General features: G+C 41.1%; 1 protein-coding gene across 3 annotated transcripts; it reads left to right on the top strand.

Annotated features, from left to right (window-relative positions):
* On the top strand, window positions 1–24,065 carry traf3ip2l (TRAF3 interacting protein 2-like). 3 transcript variants are annotated; one of them, XM_010900685.3, is made up of 10 exons: window positions 1–338; window positions 5,271–5,366; window positions 6,374–7,107; window positions 8,033–8,075; window positions 9,215–9,270; window positions 10,938–11,035; window positions 11,231–11,299; window positions 11,648–11,764; window positions 17,990–18,064; window positions 22,417–24,065. In XM_010900685.3, the coding sequence occupies exons 2-10, from the start codon at window positions 5,308–5,310 to the stop codon at window positions 22,561–22,563; spliced, it is 1,398 nt and encodes a 465-aa protein (XP_010898987.1). In that variant the 5' UTR covers window positions 1–338; window positions 5,271–5,307; the 3' UTR covers window positions 22,564–24,065. The 3 variants fall into 3 exon arrangements, with proteins under 3 accessions (XP_010898987.1, XP_010898988.1, XP_010898989.1); XM_010900686.3 differs by having other exon boundaries at window positions 5,247–5,366; XM_010900687.4 differs by lacking the exon at window positions 1–338 and adding an exon at window positions 3,545–3,757.
* The last annotated feature ends 726 nt before the right edge of the window (window positions 24,066–24,791 follow it).

Below are 24,791 nucleotides of genomic sequence, written 5' to 3'. Positions count from 1 at the left end.
ACCGAGGTTGTGAAAGGGACGTGATGCCACACCACCTGTTGGGTTTTTTACAGGTTCTCACTGCGCAGTCTCCATTGAAGCTCCAACGGATCGGATTGTCTGGCGAAATTTGCGGTACAAAGAGTTGAGTTTGTCATGACAAACAGATTTATGAAGTGTTTGTTACTTGTTTGTTATTGACGGAAGGGGGAGCTTGGTACACATCTCTTGGTAGTACATTGTCAGATGAATCAGTGCGGATGTCGAGACTAGTGAAGACACATACCTGCTGTTCGATTTTAAACTTTGTACACGTTGGATTTGAAACCCGATCTAGGTGTTGGATTTTGTACGATGAGGTAGGTCAACCTTTCTAGAGCGCTGAACATTGGTATGAACTTGTATGAATGTGGTTGAGAAAATATTATTGTCACTTGTGTTTTACCATTAGTTGCATATAACTTTCAGGATACTTTTATAAATAGATATATCTCACAAGTATGTGCTTTGTTTTTGTAAATATTTTCTGTTTTATTCTGAAATTACAACTGTAATCCGGGGAAGTCAATTTAGCATTTATAATCAGAATAAAAAGTTACTGAAATTGCATGTCTAATATTCAAGAGGTGTGATGTACAGGAAAGCGAAAGGAAGATAATAAATTGTGCGATACGCAGCAGATTTCTGCGGTTGACTGACAGATAGGGTAGATGCATCGTGGGCGGACGGCAGGTTTGTACCTTCGCGTGAGATGATGCACGCCCAGCGTGTAACCTTGTGAGGTGACGTCAATAGCAACAACGGACTCTGGAAATTCTGAGTTGAGCTTCAGTTCTGAATCTGGGTCAACGCAACTGCTAGTACAGCGGAAAACGCAAACGTGACTGACCAAGATCCTGAGCAAAATGTGGTCCCCATCTGAGAGAGTAGGTTTATGCACATCCCACCTGACTACACTGGATATGGAGGATATTTCTCCAAACCATGGCAGTGTTTTGCTTTATTTTGATATATTAACGTGATTGCAAACATATTTGCCTCCAACCCTGCAGTTAATTTATATTATATTTATAGGCCGTGTACCATCATGTAGTTTGCAAACAGCCCTGTTAATAATGACTTCCTCTGCTTGGTATTAAAATGTATAAACTTTCATATAACTTTGTTAATACCTGCTCATAGCTTGAGGGCTGTTGATTTTCCTCCAGACTAATACATTCTAATAAACTTAATTTAATTAATTAGTCATGGTGAGGTCAGGTCTTATTTAATAAAGGTGCCTGTCATGACAGGACCATAGGCAATATAAACAGCTATGTTAAGGGAACATGTAATCATCATAGTATGACACCAAGTCAAATAAACTTCAGGTATATCAATCAATCAATCAAATGTATTTATAAAGCCCTTTTTACAACAGCAGTTGTCACAAAGTGCTTTTACAGAAACACCCGGCCTTAAACCCCAAGGAGCAAACAACAGTAGTGTTGAATTTCAGTGGCTAGGAAAAACTCCCTAAAAAGGCTGAATTTTAGGAAGAAACCTAGAGAGGACCCAGGCTCAGAGGGGTGACCAGTCCTCTTCTGGCTGTGCCGGGTGAAATATTTAGAGTCCAATTGGAATAATTAATAAATTTATCTGGGCTAAATCAGCAAGACAACCCCGAAAAAGGAATGGTTTTGCAGGTGGTGGCCTCAGACAATTGCTCTTTCTCCTTATCCTGACTGACTGATTCTTCTCTAGTTTTGTGTTTTGCTAGTGTCAATGGCCCTCATTTATCATTCTTGCGTAGAAACGGGCGTATATGTTGGCGTAAGATTTTGCTTACACTGCTCTCACCGCCTGATTTATGAAGCTGTGCGTACCTTTAAAATCCAGGTGTACGCAATACCTGCCCTTGATAAATGCCGCGGCTGAAAACGATCGTCATTAGAATAACACGCCCCTATATATTCAAGTCTCCGCATCTCCCACGCCCTCATTTTATGCCATGGACACACGGAAGACAGCAAAAAAGAGAAACTTCTCTGACGTGGAGATTGAGACGATCACCAGGGAGGTAGAAAGCAGTTTAAAAATGCGGAATAAAAGATGATGATGTGATGTGGAGTGCCATTCATTCACATTAATAATTGCATGACAATTTGTAATATTCGTCTTATTATTTTATGATATTTATTATTAATGACGTTTATTGTTATTTAGAAGAAGAATGTCGTTATTATTATTATTTCTATTATTATTATTATTATTTAAAAGAAGAAGAAGAATGTCATTTTTAATATTTTGTCAGTCTGAATTATATTTTGATAATTAAAAGCCTTTTATTACTGAACCCAGTCCGTGCGCAACTGCCGGGCCTAACCCTGAAACGTCATGTAAAGCGCACAGGCTCGCATCTGAAGGAATACATATAAATCAAATGCTTTGGTACAGTCACACAAATTAAACATTGAAGTCCATGTTGCACAAAAATGAACACTGAAGTTTGTAATTATTATGTTTGTTGTTTTTTTTACAGTGGATCATGATATATCATATCTTTTAATTTGTCAGTGCGTTAGGATTTTCTTTTCTGCGTAGGATTTGAGAGTGCCGTACGCCAACGTCCATACTGATAAATCTCAAAGTCACCCTGGTTTTTTACGCAAGGGGGTGGAAATTTGGTGTACACACTTTTGATAAATGAGGGCCATTGGCCCTCATTTATCATTCTTGCGTAGAAACGGGCGTATATGTTGGCATATGATTTTGCTTACACTCCTCTCACCGCCTGATTTATGAAACTGTGCATACCTTTAAAATCCAGGTGTACGCAATACCTGCCCTTGATAAATGCCGCGGCTGAAAACGATCGTCATTAGAATAACACGCCCCTATATATTCATGTCTCCGCTTCCTGGATGGCAAAGGCATTGGCCCTCACGTTTCCCAGACCTGAATCCAATTGAGGACCTCTGGGACATTATGTATTGGTCCAACCAACACTGCCAAGTACTGCCACAGACTGTCCAGGAACTCACTGATGCCCTGATCTAGGTCTGGGAGGAGATCCCCCAGGACACAATCCGCTGTCTCATCAGGAGCATGCCCAGATGTTGTCGGGAGTCTGTACAGGCATGTGGAGTCAAACACACTACTGAGTCACATTTTGAGTTGCCATGAGTTGCTGTTCTACGCCAGTTGGAACAGCCTGTGATTTCAATTCTTCACTTAGATTTTCGGTGTGCGTTTGAATCCAGCCCTCAGTCGGTTGGTGATTTTGGTTTCAATTGACCGTTGTTACGTCATTTTGTTCTCAACTAATTACACAATGTACAGTAAAGATTTGATCTTTAATATACTTTGTTCATTGAGACCCGATATGTTATTTAAGTGTTCCCTTAATGTTTTTGCACCGTGTAGTTGAGCTGGAATGTAATGAACGTTGTGGACCTGATTATAGCCCCGCCCCCTTGCCTATCTTTTGTGCACCTGAATGTAGCCTTGCCCCTAGCCTATATGCCAAGAAATAAGCTTGGCAGCACAAGGGCTTTTATTAGATTTAAAAAAACGATGATAATACACTGTCAATAGTCACAAGTTCTAATGCTTTTGGCCTGTTGAGAGGAGTGCAGTGAACGGGGATCCTTCTGGAACATGCCCATTACAACAGTGACATGGACACGAGACGGAGGTTGTTGGTTTGGTTTCCCATCAGTGAGAATGGTATTTCCACAGAACTGACATCACTTCCTGCTCCCCACCAGAGCTATACGGCAACAGAATACTACTGCTGGTAACTAACTGCTACGGCTTCAGAAAAGTCCCTCTTAACTGCTCTGTAGGCGCCCCTTGATCTATTAATCTATACATTTTTCATTATTTTAACATCCAAAATTATGAGTCATGAATTTGATGATAAAGGATAACCTCACACTCACACCAGTCACCTAATTGTCTGTTTGAAATATGTCTTGTTGGTTTGTGGTAAATGGCTGTTGAATGTCTTGTGTTTTGGATGTTGTGTGTTAAATACTCAGAGCTGCTCTGTGTTGCTAGAGAAACATCCCCTGAAGGATAATAAATTATCACATTAGATCAATCATTTATCTGGTGAATAGGTCCCTCCTACAGTCAAATACTTTCTCCATGCCACCTAACGGTTTCAGTAAATGTTTTGTGTTATTTTGAACAGGCTGTTGATGCTTTTTTTGACAGGTTGTTGATGTTATTTCTTACAGGCTGTTGATGTAGTTTCTGACAGAGTGTTGATGTTGATGTAGTTTCTAACAGAATGGTGTGTGGTGTTTCTGACAGGTTGTTGATGTTGTTTCTGAGAGAATGGTGTGTGTTGTTTCTGACAGGCTGTTGATGTTGTTTCTGACAGGATGGTGTGTGTTGTTTCTGACAGGATGGTGTGTGTTGTTTCTGACAGAATGGTGTGTGTTGTTTCTGACAGGCTGTTGATGTTGTTTCTGACAGGATGGTTTGTGTTGTTTCTGACAGGATGGTGTGTGTTGTTTCTGACAGGCTGTTGATGTTGTTTCTGACAGGATGGTGTGTGTTGTTTCTGACAGGATGGTGTGTGTTGTTTCTGACAGAATGGTGTGTGTTGTTTCTGACAGGCTGTTGATGTTGTTTCTGACAGGATGGTTTGTGTTGTTTCTGACAGGATGGTGTGTGTTGTTTCTGACAGGCTGTTGATGTTGTTTCTGACAGGATGGTGTGTGTTGTTTCTGACAGGCTGTTGATGTTGTTTCTGACAGGATGGTGTGTGTTGTTTCTGACAGGCTGTTGATGTTGTTTCTGACAGGATGGTGTGTGTTGTTTCTGACAGGCTGTTGATTTTGTTTTTGACAGAATGGTGTGTGTTGTTTATGACAGGCTGTTGATGTTGTTTCTGACAGGATGGTGTGTGTTGTTTCTGACAGGCTGTTGATGTTGTTTCTGACAGGATGGTGTGTGTTGTTTCTGACAGGATGGTGTGTGTTGTTTCTGACAGGATGGTGTGTGTTGTTTCTGACAGAATGGTGTGTGTTGTTTCTGACAGGCTGTTGATGTTGTTTCTGACAGGATGGTGTGTGTTGTTTCTAACAGGATGGTGTGTGTTGTTTCTGACAGGCTGTTGATGTTGTTTCTGACAGGATGGTGTGTGTTGTTTCTGACAGGATGGTGTGTGTTGTTTCTGACAGGCTGTTGATTTTGTTTTTGACAGAATGGTGTGTGGTGTTTCTGGCAGGTTGTTGATGTTGTTTCTGACAGGATGGTGTGTGTTTTTCTGACAGGATGGTGTGTGTTGTTTCTGACAGGATGGTGTGTGTTGCTGGGCGTGAAGGGACCTGATCCATGGTGGCTGATAGAATGATGTTCCCCACACCCTGCTACTCAACCACAGCTACAGACAGGTCAGCCTATATCCACCAGGCATTATATCCACCAGGCATTATATTCACCAGGCATTACTGTATATCCACCAGGCATTATATCCACCAGGCATTATATTCACCAGGCATTACTGTATATCCACCAGGCATTATATCCACCAGGCATTACTGTATATCCACCAGGCATTATATCCAGCAGGCATTACTGTATATCCACCAGGAATTATATCCAGCAGGCATTACTGTATAGTATCTCACAAAAGTTGCGTACACCCCTCACATTTTTGCAAATGTTTGATTATATAATTTCATGTGACAACACTGAAGAAATGACACTTTGCTACAATGTAAAGTAGTGAGTGTACAGCTTGTATAACAGTGTAAATGTGCTGTCCCCTCTAAATAACTCAACACTCAGCCATTAATGTCTAAACCGCTGACAACAACAGTGAGTACTTCCCTAAGTGAAAATGTCCAAATTGACACCAGTCATTACTGTATATCCACCAGTCCTTACTGTATATCCACCAGGCATTACTGTATATCCACCAGGCATTATATCCACCAGTCATTACTGTATATCCACCAGTCATTACTGTATATCCACCAGGCATTACTGTATATCCACCAGGCATTATATCCACCAGTCCTTACTGTATATCCACCAGGCATTACTGTATATCCACCAGGCATTACTGTATATCCACCAGGCATTATATCACCAGGCATTTTTTTAGCTGTTTTACATTTTTTACCAGTTTGCCTGAGAATTTATTAATTTTTACAGAAATGACCTGGGAGCAGGTAGGGGTAACTGCCTTACTCAAGGTCAGAATGACAGAATGGTTACTCACCTTGTTAGCTTGGGTTCTAGAACCTGAGCACTTTATTTACTGGACATCCTACATCCATCCTACTATACCCTCCACTAACCCTGACCCTAACCTGTAACCTTAGTCCCAGTCCTGACCCTAACTTAAGTACCAAGCCTGACCTTAACATCTAACCCTTGACCTCTGTCCCAGTAGACGTGTCCCCTATCTGACCTTTGAGAACACCCCAGAGGAGGACGACGAAACCATGAGCACTAAGGACTGCCACAGGGAAATCTTCACAGAGCCAGACCCAAGGCCCATCTCCCACCCTGATGGCTTCAGCCTCCCCCTGGATGATGACTCCTCCTCCCACCCTGATGGCTTCAGCCACCGGGGGGCTCTGGAGGGGCAGCAGCCCAACAGAGGCCTGTTGGAGGATAGCTATTCTCCGTATCAGCCCCCTGTTGGTCTGCGGGCCGGATACAGCCAGCCCACACCCTTCCCCAGCCAGGCAGACATGTACAGCCACTCCACTCCGTTCCCCAGCCAGACGGATGCCTTCTGCCGGCCCACTCCATTCCCCAGCCAGATGGACCCCTCGTGGATCCAACCCAGCGGTGCCTGGTCTGGACCTGTTTACCCCAGGAGCCTGCCCTCCTGCCCAAACCCGCCAGACTACCCCCAGTACCCAGGAGAGAGCTGCTACTCACAGGGGAAATCCCTGTCCCTGCCTGGGCACTACAGTACCAGCAGCCTGGAGCAACCCCGCTCCCTGCACTCCAACCCCCCCTCAGGAGGCCTCTTCCACTCCCTTCCCCCCTACTACTGCCCCCCCCCTGGGGCGGCCTGCTGTGCCAAGTGCCCTGTAGGGGGCTTCATCATGGGCCCTGCGCCCCACCACGGCCCCCAGCCAGGCCCCAGATACCATCTCCCCTACACGCCCCCCTGTGAGTACTGGCTCTGAGTTATTCATACCCCTGTCCAGTTCACTGATTTTACTGAATTGCAAATGAAATATCTCTGTTCGATATTCTGTTGTGAAATACTGACACTTAAAATCAGTAATTGTAAGGTGGCATTTGTTGGGAATTAATAAGTTTAATGGTCTATTGCACCATCTTCTTTGGCATCGCTGCCACTCTTTTTGGATGTTTTCTTAAGACATTAGTAACAGTCCCTCCTCCGCTGTCACCATGCTCATTGTGGTTGTACAAAATCAGCAGTTGTCAACGTATTTCTGGGCCGGTGTAAAATGTTTTGTCTCAAGACTGCCTCCTTGTGGACATAGCTTTTAAATATCTGTGGATACATAAAGTACGCAGTGGAGTATGTTAGCAATGCCGCTTGTGTAGCGTTCGCGTACGTACATACATACACCTCCGAAAATGAAGTATATCAAGCGCTCTCAGCTTATTGTGAAAGGGTTTTTATAAGATAATATCAACATGATGAAAATGCTAACATTTGTCCTAATGGCTTAACGTTGTAAGAAAGTCAATCTGTGCCTTTTCTAATTTGGAAGAATTGTCTGTATAAAACGGTACAAAATATACTTTTCAAATCATGGTCAGTCCTTGCATCCCTCTTGCTTTCAGAATTTTAGAGTGGTTATTTTTGTCCAGGCCAATCCCCTTGCCAGAAGTGTCATTCCCAGTAGTATGATGTCCAGGAACAACTGCATTCCCTGATGAAATGCGTCTTGAGCACAACATTTCATAATATGATAATGCTGTACAATTCACATTGGATAAAACCCCAATCAGCAATGACAGGCTATGTGAAGAAAGATCATTATTATTAAACTCTTCACTTCAGACAAAAGGAGAAGCTCACTGTTCCTCTCTCCCTTTCCTTTCCAATTATCTTTCTCAGATCCAGATAACTGCAGTCTTCCTGCTGCAGGCTACATTCAGAGGTAAGCAAGTGTATGATTTGCAAGAACAAGAGCACATCGTCCTGTTTACTATAAAATATATTTGTTTCTGAAACTGTTAATAAGTAGTGCAGCATTCTAAGGCATTGCATCGTAGTGTCGAGGCGCCAGGTTTAATCCCAGTGTGTATCACAGCTGGTTGTGACCGGGATTCTCCAGTGGGTGGATAATCAACATTCCTGCCCAGGACGATGAGGGGTTCGGCCATTAGGAATTCAAAATTCCGTTGCCTAGGACAATGAGAGATTCGGCCATTAGAAATTCAGAATTCCTTTGCCCAGGACAATGAGAGATTCGGCCATTAGGAATTCAAAATTCCTTTGCCCAGGCCAATGAGAGGATCGACCATTGGGAATTCAACATTCCTGCCAAGGACAATGAGGGGTTTGGCCATTAGGAATTCATAATTCCTTTGCCCAGGACAATGAGAGAGTCGACCTCTGGGAATTCAACATTCCTTTGCTCTAGGGGATACTTGTAACTGGTCAGGCACCTGGACTAATTTGTACAATCTACACATTGCTTCCTCTGAGGCAGGTTAGGCAGATTTCCTGCTTCTTCCAAGATGGTGTCTGGGCTGACATCCTGCTTCCTCCAAGGCGTTGGTTAGGCTGACTTCCTGCTTCAACCAAGCTGTTTGTTTGGCTGACTTCCTGCTTGCTCTGAAGCATTGATTTGGCTGACATCCTGGTTCCTCTGAATCGTTGGTTAGGCTGACTTCCTGCTTCCTCCAAGGCATTTGTTAGGTTGACATTCTGGTTCCTCTGAGGCATTTTTTCAGTTGACACCCTGGTTCCTCTGAGTCATGGTAACACTGACTTTCTGGTTCCTCTGAGGCATTTGTTCAGTTGACACCCTGGTTCTTCTGAGTCATTGTAACTCTGACTTTCTGTTTCCTCTGAGGCATTTGTTCAGTTGACACCCTGGTTCTTCTGAGTCATTGTAACTCTGACTTTCTGTTTCCTCTGAGGCATTTGTTCAGTTGACACCCTGGTTCTTCTGAGTTGTCGGTTAGGCTGACTTCCTGGTTCCTCTGAGGAGTTGGTTACGTTGAACACCTTGTGATGTTCAACGTAATTTTTTCAACGTAAAAGTAATTTTTGACTTTTTTCTCACCTTAGCCCCAACCCGAAACCCAAGACCAACCCCTTCAGCGCACCCCTCTCTCTGGAGCAAAGTAAGTACCACTTGGATTTCACCAGAACACTGGTCCATAGAGGCCCTGGGTAGACCCATACACCAACTAGGAGTCATGGATTGGGTAGACACTAACTACATATTAAGGAGCCCTAGTTCAATTAATCAATCACGTTTATTCATAAAGCCCTTTTTACATCAGCAGTTTTCACAAAGTGCTTTTACAAAACACCCAGCCTGAAACCCCAAGGAGCAAACAAGAGTAGTGTTGAATTTCAGTGGCTAGGAAAAACTGCCTAAGAAGACCGAAATTTAGGAAAAAACTTTAGGAACCAGGCTCAGAGGGGTGACCATTCCAGAGCATAGTTCAGTAGTCTTAAGGAGCATAGTTCAGTAGTCTTAAGGAGCATAGTTCAGTAGTCTTAAGGAGCATAGTTCAGTAGTCTTAAGGAGCATAGTTCAGTAGTCTTAAGGAGCATAGTTCAGTAGTCTTAAGGAGCATAGTTCAGTAGTCTTAAGGAGCATAGTTCAGTAGTGTTAAGGAGCGTAGTTCAGTAGTGTTAAGGAGCATAGTTCAGTAGTGTTAAGGAGCATAGTTCAGTAGTGTTAAGGAGCGTGGTTCAGTTGTGTTCAGGAGCATAGTTCAGTAGTGTTAAGGAGCATAGTTCAGTAGTGTTAAGGAGCATAGTTCAGTAGTGTTAAGGAGCGTGGTTCAGTTGTGTTCAGGAGCGTAGTTCAGTAGTGTGAAGGAGCATAGTTCAGTTGTGTGAAGGAGCGTAGTTCATTAATGTTGAAGGAGCGTAGTTCAGTAGTGTTCAGGAGCGTAGTTCAGTAGTGTGAAGGAGCATAGTTCAGTTGTGTTCAGGAGCGTAGTTCATTAATGTTGAAGGAGCGTAGTTCATTAATGTTTAAGGAGCGTAGTTCATTAATGTTGAAGGAGCTTAGTTCAGTAGTGTTAAAGGAGCATGGTTCAGTAGTGTTCAGGAGCATAGTTTAATAGTGTTGAAGAAGCATAGTTCAGTTGTGTTCAGGAGCGTAGTTCATTAATGTTGAAGGAGCGTAGTTCAGTAGTGTTGAAGGAGCATGGTTCAGTAGTGTCCAGGAGCATAGTTCAGTAGTGTTCAGGAGCGTAGTTCATTAATATTGAAGGAGCGTATTTCTGTAGTGTTAAGGAGCGTAGTTCAGTAGTCTTAAAGAGCATAGTTCAGTAGTGTTAAGGAGCGTAGTTCAGTTGTGTTCAGGAGCATAGTTCATCAATGTTGAAGGAGCGTAGTTCAGTAGTGTTCAGGAGCGTAGTTCAGTAGTGTTGAAGGAGCATGGTTCAGTTGTGTTCAGGAGCGTAGTTCATTAATGTTGAAGGAGCGTAGTTCAGTAGTGTTCAGGAGCATAATTCAGTAGTGTACATTCAGTCTGTAACAGCACAATATATGGACAAAGTGAAGGGGTCAGAATACTTTCCAAAGCCACTGTAAAGTTGAGGTGGAACTCTACTGTTCAGACCTCCATGCTTTTTCAGTGAGATCTTTCCATCTTACCTCTATTTAAGCCCTGGCATTTTTTTCTAAACTTTTCTAAACTCTGGTCACCACAGGAATGGTGTTTGTGACCTCTGACCTTTTAATCCTGGTTACCATAGCAAACGTTTTGTGATCTGTAACCTTTAAATCCTGAATATATTTTGTGGCCTGTAACTTCTTCTTATCATAGGAAGGGTGTTTGTGACCTATGAAGCCGACAGTGATAAACATGTGAACCAGATCATCAGATTTGTGGCGTTGCTGAGACACAATGGCTTTGACACACATGTAAGTACACACATGGACAAAGCTGTTTCTTTTGTTAAACCCCATGTTGAAAGAAATGTATGTGTTCATGTATTTCTAGGAGTGTTTTTGTACATGTATTTTCAATTTACATATATAAATTGATATAGGCAAGACTGGAATACCCCACTGCTCAGTAAAATACAGACCTCAGACGTTGTTTTCCTGGTGTTTCAGATTGACATGTTTGAGCAGCACTTTCGGAGCATCAGTAAAATCGACTTCATGGAGCGGTACCTCAGTGAGGTAAAGACATTCTACCCCGACTGCCTTTCAGATGGCACTCCGTGCTGAGCTAGACAGTTGCTGTTAGAATGTGAATATGACATGTTTATAATGCGTTTGGGATGTTGGATACATTTAGAACATACTGTATTTGGAATGTGGGATGTGTTTAGAATGTGTTTAGAATGCAGATTAGAATATGTTTGTTTGTTTATATAATCACTTTAGATTATGTTTGTTTCAGATGTATTTTGACTGAAAAAACACCAGCTCGTTTAAATGTGGTGGAGGAACATTACATTGCTGTGTGCCCTAGAGGACATTTTTTAAACATCTTGCCTGACTTTTCCATGCCTTGTCCTTTAACAGAAGGAATACCTAATTATCATCATTATCAGCCCTAAGTACCATGAAACGGTGACAGCATCACCAGTTAGCCTGGACAATGACGAGAGGACCCTGAACACTGTCTATATTCACAAGCAGGTATTTCAAGACAGTTACATACACATTACAGATACCTCAACACAGTTATATTCAAACCTAACAGTTACATAAATAAAAATACCTTAACACAGTTCAATTCAAATCTCACAGTTACATATACAAAGATACCTCAACACAGTTAAATTCAAACCTAACAGTTACATATACAAAGATACCTCAACACAGTTTCATTCAAATCTCACAGTTACATATACAAAAATACCTTAACACAGTTACATAAAAACCTAACAGTTAAATATACAAAAATACCTCAACACAGTTACATTCAAATCTCACAGTTACATATACAAAGATACCTCAACACAGTTACGTTCAAACCTAACAGTTACATATACAAAGATACCTCAACACAGTTACATTCAAATCTCACAGTTACATATACAAAAAGACCTTAACACAGTTACATTCAAACCTAACAATTAAATATACAAAAATACCTCAACACAGTTACATTTAAATCTCACAGTTACATATACACTCACCTAAAGGATTATTAGGAGCACCTGTTCAATTTCTCATTAATGCAATTATCTAATCAACCAATCACATGGCAGTTGCTTCAATGCATTTAGAGGTGTGGTCCTGGTCAAGACAATCTCCTGAATTCCAAACTGAATGTCAGAATGAGAAAGAAAGGTGATTTAAGCAATTTTGAGCGTGGCATGGTTGTTGGTGCCAGACGGGCCGGTCTGAGTATTTCACAATCTGCTCAGTTACTGGGATTTTCACGCACAACCATTTCTAGGGTTTACAAAGAATGGTGTGAAAAGGGTAAAACATCCAGTATGCGGCAGTCCTGTGGGCAACAATGCCTTGTTGATGCTAGAGGTCAGAGGAGAATGGGCCGACTGATTCAAGCTGATAGAAGAGCAACTTTGACTGAAATAACCACTTGTTACAACCGAGGTATGCAGCAAAGCATTTGTGAAGCCACAACACACACAACCTTGAGGCGGATGGGCTACAACAGCAGAAGACCCCACCGGGTACCACTCATCTCCACTGCAAATAGGAAAAAGAGGCTACAATTTGCAGAGCCTCACCAAAATTGGACAGTTGAAGACTGGAAGAATGTTGCCTGGTCTGATGAGTCTTGATTTCTGTTGAGACATTCAGATGGTAGAGTCAGAATTTGGCGTAAACAGAATGAGAACATGAATCCATCATGCCTTGTTACCACTGTGCAGGCTGCTGGTGGTGGTGGTGTAATGGTGTGGGGGATGTTTTCTTGGTACACTTTAGGCCCCTTAGTGCCAATTGGGCATGGTTTAAATGTCCATCCCTTTATGACCACCATGTACCCATCCTCTGATGGCTACTTCTAGCAGGATAATGCACCATGTCACAAAGCTCGAATCATTTCAAATTGGTTTCTTGAACATGACAATGAGTTCACTGTACTGAAATGGCCCCCATAGTCACCAGATCTCAACCCAATAGAGCATCTTTGGGATGTGGTGGAACGGGAGCTTCGTGCCCTGGATGTGCATCCCACAAATCTCCATCAACTGCAAGATGCTATCCTATCAATATGGGCCAACATTTCTAAAGAATGCTTTCAGCACCTTGTTGAATCAATGCCACGTACAATTAAGGCAGTTCTGAAGGCGAAAGGGGGTCAAACACAGTATTAGTATGGTGTTCCTAATAATCCTTTAGGTGAGTGTACATAAATACCTCAACACAAAGCAAATATAGCGGCATGATCATTTAACCAATGTGCTGAGCTATAAATGGAAAGCAGAATCTTTATTGCAGTGTCCAAAATAATGCACAAATAAATCCTGCAATAAAGAATGCACAAAGATTGATTCACCTGTTCAGTTCTACTACTTTGAAATAATGTAAACCAAATGAGAAATACATCCACTTTGATCCACTATTTGATCCACAAGAGTGTGAGAAAAACATGTAATTCCTGCCATTCCCACTTTCTAATTCAGTTGAATGAGGGTGTGGCACAGGTGTCGCTGGGTTGTGTCCCAACCAGTAAATTATTTTGGGTGTGATAGTTAAATGTTAAAAATATATTTTTATCTGTTTTCCAACTATTTTGTATACAATAATTTTTCTAATACAAGACATTTTAATAACGAGAAAACATGTTTTTAAAAGTAATGACAGTTTCTCCTCTCCCCCTCAGGGTGAATTGATTCTCATGTAAAAATCTAACTCAGAAACCATTAATAATATCAATAACAATATATTGTAGTTATTACTACTATGAATGTTGACCAAATTATTATACATTCATAATAGGTCTAAGAATACAAATTGTAAATGATTGATGGGAGTGACTGATCAGTATATATCATATTATGATAACGCCAACTCCTCCTCTGACAGTCTCCCTTCCTTCCCCTCCCTTTATACCCAAACATCCCCCCTTTATACCCAAACATCCCCCCTTTATACCCAAACATCCCCCCTTTATACCCAAACATCCCCCCTTTATACCCAAACATCTCCACTTTATACCCAAACATCCCCCTCCCTTTATACCCAAACATCCCCCCTTTATACCCAAACATCCCCCCTTTATACCCAAACATCCCCCCTTTATACCCAAACATCTCCACTTTATACCCAAACATCCCCCCTTTATACCCAAACATCTCCACTTTATACCCAAACATCCTCCCTTTATACCCAAACATCTCCACTTTATACCCAAACATCCCCCCTTTATACCCAAACATCCCCCCTTTATACCCAAACATCCTCCTCCCTTTATACCCAAACATCCCCCTCCCTTTATACCCAAACATCCTCCCTTTATACCCAAACATCCTCTCTTTATACCCAAACATCCTCCCTTTATACCCAAACATCCCCCTTTATACCCAAACATCCCCCTTTATACCCAAACATCCCCGCTTTATACCCAAACATCCTCCCCCCTTTATACCCAAACATCCCCGCTTTTTACCCAAACATCCTCCTCCCTTTATACCCAAACATCCCCCCTTTATACCCAAACATCCCCCCTTATACCCAAACATCCTCCCTTTATACCCAAACATCCCCCCTTTATACCCAAACATCCTCCCTTTATACCCAAACATCCCCCCTTTATACCCAAACATCCTCCTCCCTTTATACCCAAACATCCCCACTTTATTCCCAATTATCTCCACTTTATACCCAAACATCCCCCCTTTATACCCAAACATCCTCCTCCCTTTATACCCAAACATCCCCCTCCCTTTATACCCAAACATCCTCCCTTTATACCCAAACATCCTCTCTTTATACCCAAACATCCCCCCTTAATACCCAAACATCCCCCCTTAATACCCAAACATCTCCCCTTTATACCCAAACATCTCCACTTTATACCCAAACATCTTCCTCCCTTTATACCCAAACATCCTCCTCCCTTTATACCCAAACATCCCCCCTTTATACCCAAACAACCCCCCTTTATACCCAAACATCCCCCCTTTATACCCAAACATCCCCCCTTTATACCCAAACATTCCCCCTCAGTCGATAAGACAGGGTCATTATAAAAGTGAATGAACAACTACCAAAATGATGCTCCTAAGTCTCTGCAGCATGCGGCGTGTGTTGCAGCCGAACTGGCTGCTGAGAACCCTGCGGCTGCAGGAATGAACGTCTGCCTGCTCAGGATGAATGAGGTGACGCGAAGCCAAATAGAAAAACAAATTACGACCGCCTATCATGTTGTGAAGATGGAAAAACCCTTCATGGAATACGTCCATGACATATACAGATAGAGAAACCATACAGACATGGCTTGTCGACAGGAAGTGTCATGTTAACTATGCCTGCCTAAGAGGTTGCTAGCAGTGACACACAAGAAGCCTGCGAACAAACTAGCTTTTATATGTCACATCTAATGAAAGTATCGTCATGAAAATATGATAATGATATGTATAGTAATATTTTGATAACTATTTATTAAAAAGTAATCATGTACATTGAGTCATATTTATGTACACAGCAATTGCCTGTATCAGCTCATGTCTCACATCACATGCAAAACTGTGGTATGAATTAATATTCTGATTATTTAATATTTACATATAGTGTTTCTGTACCATACATTTGTATTGTGTGTTTTTTAAATTCAGTTCAGGACAGTAAACATCCGTCCGGGCCAGTGGATCTCAAACCAACTGGCCTATTAGGGTCAGTGAGAAAACAAGAAACCAGGCAAGCCTAGTTCAGCCGGCCGGCAATAGAAAGTGTTGCCCTCTCGAGATTCGGACCCGTGTCGCCCACGTGGAAGGCTGTGTTGTTAACCACTACACCATAGAGCTGTATGTTTACTGTATGTGAATAACATTAATACAACAACCATCAATAAGGGTGATGATACTTTTTCATCAAGTGAAAAGAATTGTGGAATCTACCAGAAATAATTAATAAATGCAATTGCTCTCAGTAGCTTTGAACTTAGGTCTTCCACATGAGAGGCACTGCCTTTAACCACTACACCCCAGCGTTACACACTTCAGCAGTCGCTAGACTCCATTGAGGATTGTGTTAAACTGACTAACGTTTCTTATTATGTTTACCTCCACCACAAATAGAGTCTATGAACTGTTAGCTTTTGCCACTGGCCGTTTTAACAGCTTATTAGCCAGTAATAGGCTTACTAGTATCTACTAACTTCCTAGGAATAATCATAAGAATTGGGCAATTTCTAGCAAGACTGAAGATTAACTTTTACATGCCAGAAACAGTCGCAATATAACCATATACGGTTTAAGTTAAGGCCTTACTATAACTTAACTAATGTATGTTGTAGCCAGCAAATGTGTTTGTCTATCCTGACCCAAAACGCATGCACGGATGCGTACTTCAAAAATCCACAAGAAACAGTTGAAATATAACCGTACACTGTTTTATTTCAGGCTAACTATAATGTAGATACTGGATTTAGTCAGTCAGTCACTCAGTAAGAGACATTTGCTCTTCTTGGCTCCGCTTGTGTGGTCCGGCAAAAAGTTAGCGTTGGACCCTGGGTGCTAGTAGCGGGAAGAATGGACGGTGGTGGCTAATTGGCCGGTGACAGGGAGGAATGTAGTCGAGCTTCCCCGGAGGGAGGTGTGATCACAGGAGGCGCTGTGACAGTGTAGGTTACTGTAAATCATCCTTTGATCATCCTTTTACTCTGCTAATCAAATGTACAAGTTATTGAATAAAACACTGCAATGTTTTTACTTGAAGAGAGGCTTCATATCCTTGGATCTATCAGTTTTATTTCTATGATTAGGCTGTAGCCTGTGTTATTCATTCTTTTAAATGTGTCGTGGTTATCAAGCAACCGTGCTTTAGGCCTACGTATGGTTATTCATGTGGACATTCTTTAATCGTTGCAAACTGGTCGATAATGTCTCTCATTACCTTCTACATCATCAAAATGAGATCAAAATGAAAACTACATTCTAATGGATTTATTTTGAATTATTTAAGTGTTGTGTAATTTTAATTTTGCACATTTATAGGCCTAATAAACCAATGAAAATCTGTCATTCATTATTTCGAAGACTAAGACCCAGTAGATGAACTGATGCTCTGGCTGGATGGTGATGCTGTGGAAGAGAATGTCCATGCTAATAGGGACGATTCATATGCTGATGAGGAGAAACCCTATATTCATTAGAAAATAGTACAAAGGCAACATATCAAATGTTGTAACTGAGACATTTTATAGTTTTTGAAAAATACATGCCAACTTTGAAATGAATTAGAACAGCATGGCTCCGTATTAAAAGTGGCCTGGCTGCACACAGACCTGTCACCCACTGAAAATATTTGGCTGTTGAGCAGCTGAAATGCTATTTCAAGCAAGACTGAGAAAACATTTCACTTTCAAAACGACAGTAGTTGGTCTCCTCAGTTCCCAAACGCTTAAAGAGTGTTGTTAAAAGAAGAGGTGATGCAACACAGTGGTAAACATGCCCCTGTCCCAACTTTTCTGAAACGTGTTGCTCGCATTAAATTCAAAATAGGCATGTATTTTTCCAAAAATGATTTGCACCTCATGGCATTTTGTTTTTATTTGCACTTTGCGCAGCGACCCAACTTTTTTGGAAACAGGGTTGTAGATTGTGGCACAGAACTAGAACGTTTTCTGTAAGATTTGAATGGGAGAGGTCTATATATACATATATGGACAAAGTAGAGTGGGGCAGGTTTCACTCATTTGTTCTATACTTTGTCATGTTGCAGCTGCAGAATGAGTTCATACAGAATGGCAGTAAGAACTTCAGATTCATCCCCATCCTGTTTCCTGGAGCTAAGAAGGTAACTATCCTATCTCATCCTGTTTCCTGGGGCTAAGAAGGTAACTATCCTATCTCATCCTGTTTCCTGGGGCTAAGAAGGTAACTATCCAAATGAAAGAAACGCTATGTTCAGTGTTGTATTAATATAAAATAGTTAAAGGAAAATGAAGCGTATTAATAGCTTCTATGTAGCTCGTTCTCCACTGGTTGCTGTTTTCTAATGACAGTGGGTCAGAGGCCTTTGTTCACATCACCGTAACAGAACCAAATGAGACGAGAACCAATTCTCATTTACAATGACAACCTGGCCAATGGCAGCTAAATACAATCAATACACAATACAACTATAGCGCTATATACAGTCATGTGAAAAAGTAATTACACCCCAGGAAAGTTGTTTTTAAGAAACACATTTTGACACCTGGATATCTGAGCAAAATTTCTGCCGCATTCATTGATAGAGCCCAAACAAAGCATAAAGCATAGAGGCAGTGGAATCAGGCGTGTCGTTAGGCCTGGGCGTCCGGAGCTGTAACCCCAGATCTTTTATGAATAGACCCGGATCTCAAATACCCCATAGCCCATTCATATGAAGAATACGGGAGATTATTGTCATATGTAGCACACAGCCAGTACTTGCCAGAAATTCCTGCAGTTCCTTTAACCCATTTAGGCCTAAACGCCTGCTAAAAAAGGCCTTTTTATGCCTAAGTACTTTTCTGTAAACCCCCTCCAAAACCTAAGGGTTTCCAGAAATATTTGTCAAAATTTGTCAACGCCTACTAAAATCTTAATTTCTCAGGCTCTATAGCAGATAAAAACATGGAATTAAAGGCATTTGAGAGATACTTCTTTGGCTTTCAACTTGACTGACTTGCTTGGCCATAATCTTCAACTGCATTTAAAAAAATTATCTATAAACAACAAAAACATCTAGAATATTTTGAAAATAAGTACAGATCCGTTTTTATTTCATTATTTCATACTTTTGAGGTACCAAAGTGACAAGTGAACATCACTGATACAAAGACAAAAAAACATGTTTTATGTATTATCAGTCGTCAGACATCACAATTACCATCATCCATCATAAGCTAGTATTGTCTATTGCATCCTATTTATTTAGTATTGTTGTTATCCATAATCATCATCTTTAGACATTTATTCATTTATTGTCATTACTCTCACAAGAGTGAAAGTTTTTGGTCTTCCATTCTTCTTGGAAGCCAACGAAATCGTGCATATCCTCTTTCTCACGAAACATCGCTAAGATCCACTGCTCTCTAACTACGCGATCGGCTGGTATATCTAAATCATCTGGGATATCATTTGAATCTGGTCCTGTGTCATCCTCCGTAATTTCATCAATATCACTTCCTTCACATGAGTCAGCCGTGACGGATCGCTAGCGCGCTGTTTAAAAATGTCGACCAAAACCATAGACAGTAAAATAACCTACTGTATGTGTAGCCTTATTTTGACCAATCACAAAGCATTTTACCAGTCAAACACCCCTAAGCATCTCTGTCACTCACCCCAAGAATATTTCAGCCAATCACAGTGCATATAATTGGCATTGTGCCTTGAAAAAGACGACACTGCTCAAAATGAAACGCGTTTGCCGGGCTTAATTGTGTCTACGCACAGATGCGTGATCCGGTCTTAAAGGTAAACACACACAGATGCGTGATCCGGTTTGAATGGGTTCATGTTGCTTTAGGCCTCTTGGAAGCCTCGCTGAGCAGTTTATTGTGAGGTTTTTACTTTTCATTTTTCCCCCTCGAAGATTTCAGTTTGTTTTTCAATTGAATTGTTCACATTATAGGTCACATTAAAAGCGGAAAAAGTTCTGACATGATTTATCTTTGTCTCATTCTTTTACATCACAAATACCTGGCATTTTCACTGGGGAGTGTAGAATTTTTACATCCACTGTAGGTGTTTATCAGTGTTCGATTTAAGCTAAAGAACAATGTTTGATTTTACCTGAAGATGTAGCTTTTTATACCTAAAGATATAGGTATATGTTCAATTCATTTTCAACTTTGTGTCTCTCTCTGTCTCACTCCCTAGGCATCTCTCTAATTCTGTTTTCTGGGACAAAACATTTAAAGCTTTTGTTTATTCAAATGTTAGGTGTTGTAACTGCTTCCTAATCAATATAATCATTATTGGTATTCTTTAGTCCTTCAAAGACAAAGTTGTTATTTTGTCATTTGTTATGCCATACTGAGACATTTCCTGTTTTACCTGCATACCTACATTTTCCAGCAGATGAAGTATTATTGACACTGCCTGAGGCAGATACAGAGTTGCTTATATGCCCTTTCAGTTCTCTGGCCTTTTTACTTGGAATTCAATTTAAATTATTTTACTTTAACTTTATTTTATCAGGTTTTGTCTCATTGAGATTAAAAATGTATTTTCTAAGAGGGACATGGCTGAAAATAAGAGCACAGAAAAGTTACATACAATTACAACATAAAAACACTGATTACCAATGTTCATTATTGTACATAAATTGTCGGAAGTGGACTGCAAGTTACGGATCAAATAATTGACCACCCCCATATCATTATCTGTCAGATTTTAACTGCCAGAAGAATAAAGGTTAAATAAATACAATAAAAGCATGATATACTCTCTGCTGTCAAAGTTAATTACGCAGCAATATATTGAAATTAAATTTCCTCTGCTGGAGTCAGACTGTACCTTAGATAACATCTTTAATTTAATGACTCACTAGTCACCTGTGAGGACTGGGAAATCATTTGTTCATGCCTTTTCAGAGCCAGTTCAGCCCATAGTGACATGGTAGGATAGCAGCTATGGTTACATCTGTTTACCAACCAGTTGGATAATAGGAGGATGAGGGAGGGGAAGACCCTAGTTGAAACACCTACTAAACCCTGGTTCAAACACCAGATAAATGTAACCCTAGTTGAAACACCTACTAAACCCTGGTTCAAACACCTGATAAACTTAACCCTAGTTGAAACACCTACTAAACCCTGGTTCAAACACCAGATAAATGTAACCCTAGTTGAAACACCTACTAAACCCTGGTTCAAACACCTGATAAACTTAACCCTAGTTGAAACACCTACTAAACCCTGGTTCAAACACCAGATAAATGTAACCCTAGTTGAAACACCTACTAAACCCTGGTTCAAACACCTGATAAACTTAACCCTAGTTGAAACACCTACTAAACCCTGGTTTAAACACCAGATAAATGTAACCCTAGTTGAAACACCTACTAAACCTTGGTTCAAACACCTGATAAACTTAACCCTAGTTGAAACACCTACTAAACCCTGGTTTAAACACCAGATAAATGTAACCCTAGTTGAAACACCTATTAAACCCTGGTTCAAACACCAGATACATGTAACCCTAGTTGAAACACCTACTAAACCCTGGTTCAAACACCTGATAAACTTAACCCTAATTGAAACACCTACTAAACCCTGGTTCAAACACCAGATAAATGTAACCCTAGTGTGAAACACCTACTAAACCCTGATTCAAACACCTGATAAATGTAACCCTAGTTGAAACACCTACTAAACCCTGGTTCAAACACCTGATAACTTAACCCTAGTTGAAACACCTACTAAACCCTGGTTCAAACACCTGATAAACTTAACCCTAGTTGAAACACCTACTAAACCCTGGTTCAAACACCTGACAAATGTAACCCTAGTTGAAACACCTACTAAACCCTGGTTCAAACACCAGATAAATGTAACCCTAGTTGAAACACCTACTAAACCCTGGTTCAAACACCAGATAAATGTAACCCTAGTTGAAACACCTACTAAACCCTGGTTCAAACACCTGATAAACTTAACCCTAGTTGAAACACCTACTAAACCCTGGTTCAAACACCTGACAAATGTAACCCTAGTTGAAACACCTACTAAACCCTGGTTCAAACACCAGATAAATGTAACCCTAGTTGAAACACCTACTAAACCCTGATTCAAACACCTGATAAACATGCATGTTAAAACCTGATGTGACCTGCCTCTCCTTCTCTCTCTCTCCCATCCTCTATCTGCCTCTCCCACCCTCTCTCTACCTGTTCCTCTCTCCCTCTATCTGTCTCTCCCTCCCTCCCTCCCTCCCCTGTCTGTCCCTCCCTCCCTCTATCTGTCTATCCCTCCCTCCCTCTGTCTGTCTATCCCTCCCTCCCTCTGTCTGTCCCTCCCTCCCTCTATCTGTCTCTCCCTCTTTCCCTTTTTTGGTCCCTCTCTCTCTGTTTCTCTCTTCCCCCATCTCTCTCTCTCTCTGTCTTCTATCCCTCCCTCCCTCTCCATCCATCTCTCCCTCCTCTTCTTTCTTTTACTCTCTCTGTCTGTTCCTCAGTGCCATGTTCCAACGTGGCTCCAGAACACTCAGGTCTACAGCTGGCCTCGGGATAGAGATGATGTCCTACGTCGCCTGATGAGAGTAGAAAAGTACAACCCTCCTCCCATTGGCGAACTGCCCACCATTGTCTCCATCCCGATCTAACAGCGCAGCGCCCCATCTGGTCTGGAGGACAGACAGTATACTGCTCCATAAAGCTACGGTGACATGAATGCGGATGAAAGCAGATTTCCATTAATGGGCACAGAAGACACGCTGTGATCGACTTATCTGATCGTATCAACTCTGACGAGGCCTGAACCCTTTGCTGCTTCCTTCACAGCAGTCTTGTCTATGTCTGCTGCTTTGACTGGACATGTTTTCACTGCTTTGTGATTTGGGTGGTTGCAGCTCTGGAATAAGTGATAACTCATATCTGTCCTGTGCAGTGTCTAACGCAACCATGTGGGCAAAATCTTGTTGTGACTTGTCATGCCTCTGCAATCGTTTTGTCAAGCTCTTTCCTTCAGTGGCACCCTTATTCCCTTCATAGTGGGCTGGGTCAACTGTAGTGGACTATATATAGAACAGGGTGCCATTTGGGACAAAGATAATATATCTAAGTCCTTCTGATGACTGTTTGTCCACAGTCCTCATAGTTTACTAATGCATTGAAAGAATGCATTGAAGTGTGCATTAAACATTTTTGAAGTGAGATGTTAAAGTAGAATTTATTCCAGCAAATGGTGGTTAAAATTAGCTTTTGCTTTCAATTATATTTTTTCTCTGGCCATATCATTGTTTCACAGAGAGGAGGCATCTAACATCAAGTTGAAAAAAGTTTAATTCTCTTTTAATTGAATAGGTTCAGTTAAACGATATAGAACATAAATATTGATAAAAATACCTGGGAAGTTGAAATAATTAAATATAAAATTATTGTCTGCTCCTGTATTTATATCTGCTCCTGTAGTTTTAATGACAACCCTCTCAGAACTAAACAGGTCTGTGTTTGTTGTTGCTGGGCAACAATAAAGGGTTTACAAATGTCGCCCTGTTCCTTATATAGTTCACTACTTTTCAGCAGGAACCATGGGGGTTTAGAGCAGCGACCCATTAAACCTCAGCACACTGAGTTTGCTACTTCACTGAATGTACTTGCTATTACTGAGTTGGTTATTTGTCCCAGCTATGTTAAGATGCTACTCACTGGATAAGAATGTGTAAATGACTAAAATGTTCATGTAAAACATTAGTGAAGTGAATGTAGATTTGGGAAGCTAAATCATTCTGCTTTGCATTTTCTACTGATGTTTCGATTGCCTGATGCTGTGCTAGTCTTGTTACCAAGTGCAGTGTTTCCCAATCCTGGTGCTGGGGACATTTTAGGTTTTGCCCTAGAGCTCATCCACCTGATTCAAATGTTGCCCTAGCGCTCATCCACCTGATTCAAATGTTGCTGTAGCGCTCATCCACCTGATTCAAATGTTGCCCTAGCACTCATCCACCTGATTCACACATTGCCCTAGCACTCAACCACGTGATTCAAATGTTGCCCTAGCACTCATCCACCAGATTCAAATTTTGCATTAGCACTCACACACCTGATTCAAATGTTGCCCTACCACTCACACACTTGATTGACATAATCAACCTGTCATCAAGTCTTTAATTTGAATCAGGTGTGTGAGTACTTGGGCATAAACAAAACGTGCACCCCTTTATGTCCCGAGGACCAGGATTGGGAATCACTGACCAAATTAGGTTAATATGAGGAGCGCAACATCAAAGGTTGGCTTCAACTATGCTTTTTAAAGTGTTCCAGTTCAAAATGAATATTGGTTTTTGGTTGCTTGCTATATATTGTGTTCAGACTTGCATTAAAACTATTTCAGGCAACATTATGCTGACAGTTTAGAATGTAATCATTTGAATGGCAATAAATAATACAATTAAGGCTGAAAGGATTTGCCCCTTCATTGGTACTTTTTTGCATATAGATATGTTTAAAAAAAAAATCTATAGGCCAACAACATTATACACAATTGAGGTCCTTGACTATTGAAATTAGATCCTTGAACGTTCTAGAATATGAACTGCCAATTTTTCTCCACTCGTATTTTGAGTCAGGTTCAGGTGAGTCAAAGATAGATACAAATCTCACCAAGCTATTATTATTACTCACTCAACTAGTCACACGCTCGCTGGGAGGGAAGCACATTCCCTGGTCAACTGTCATGACTGAGCTTGCAGGAGCCACTAGAGCATGATCAAACAAAGCAACACAATCTATCCCACAAAACCAATGCTGTCTTCTAATCTTCATCCGCTTATCCGTATCGGGCAGTGGCTCCAGCAGGGGACCCCAAACTTCCCTTTCCCGAGCCACATTT

The sequence above is a fragment of the Esox lucius genome, chromosome 8 (assembly GCF_011004845.1).
Source record: "Esox lucius isolate fEsoLuc1 chromosome 8, fEsoLuc1.pri, whole genome shotgun sequence".
NCBI lineage: Eukaryota > Metazoa > Chordata > Actinopteri > Esociformes > Esocidae > Esox > Esox lucius.
This window is presented reverse-complemented; position numbering and strand designations above follow the sequence as displayed.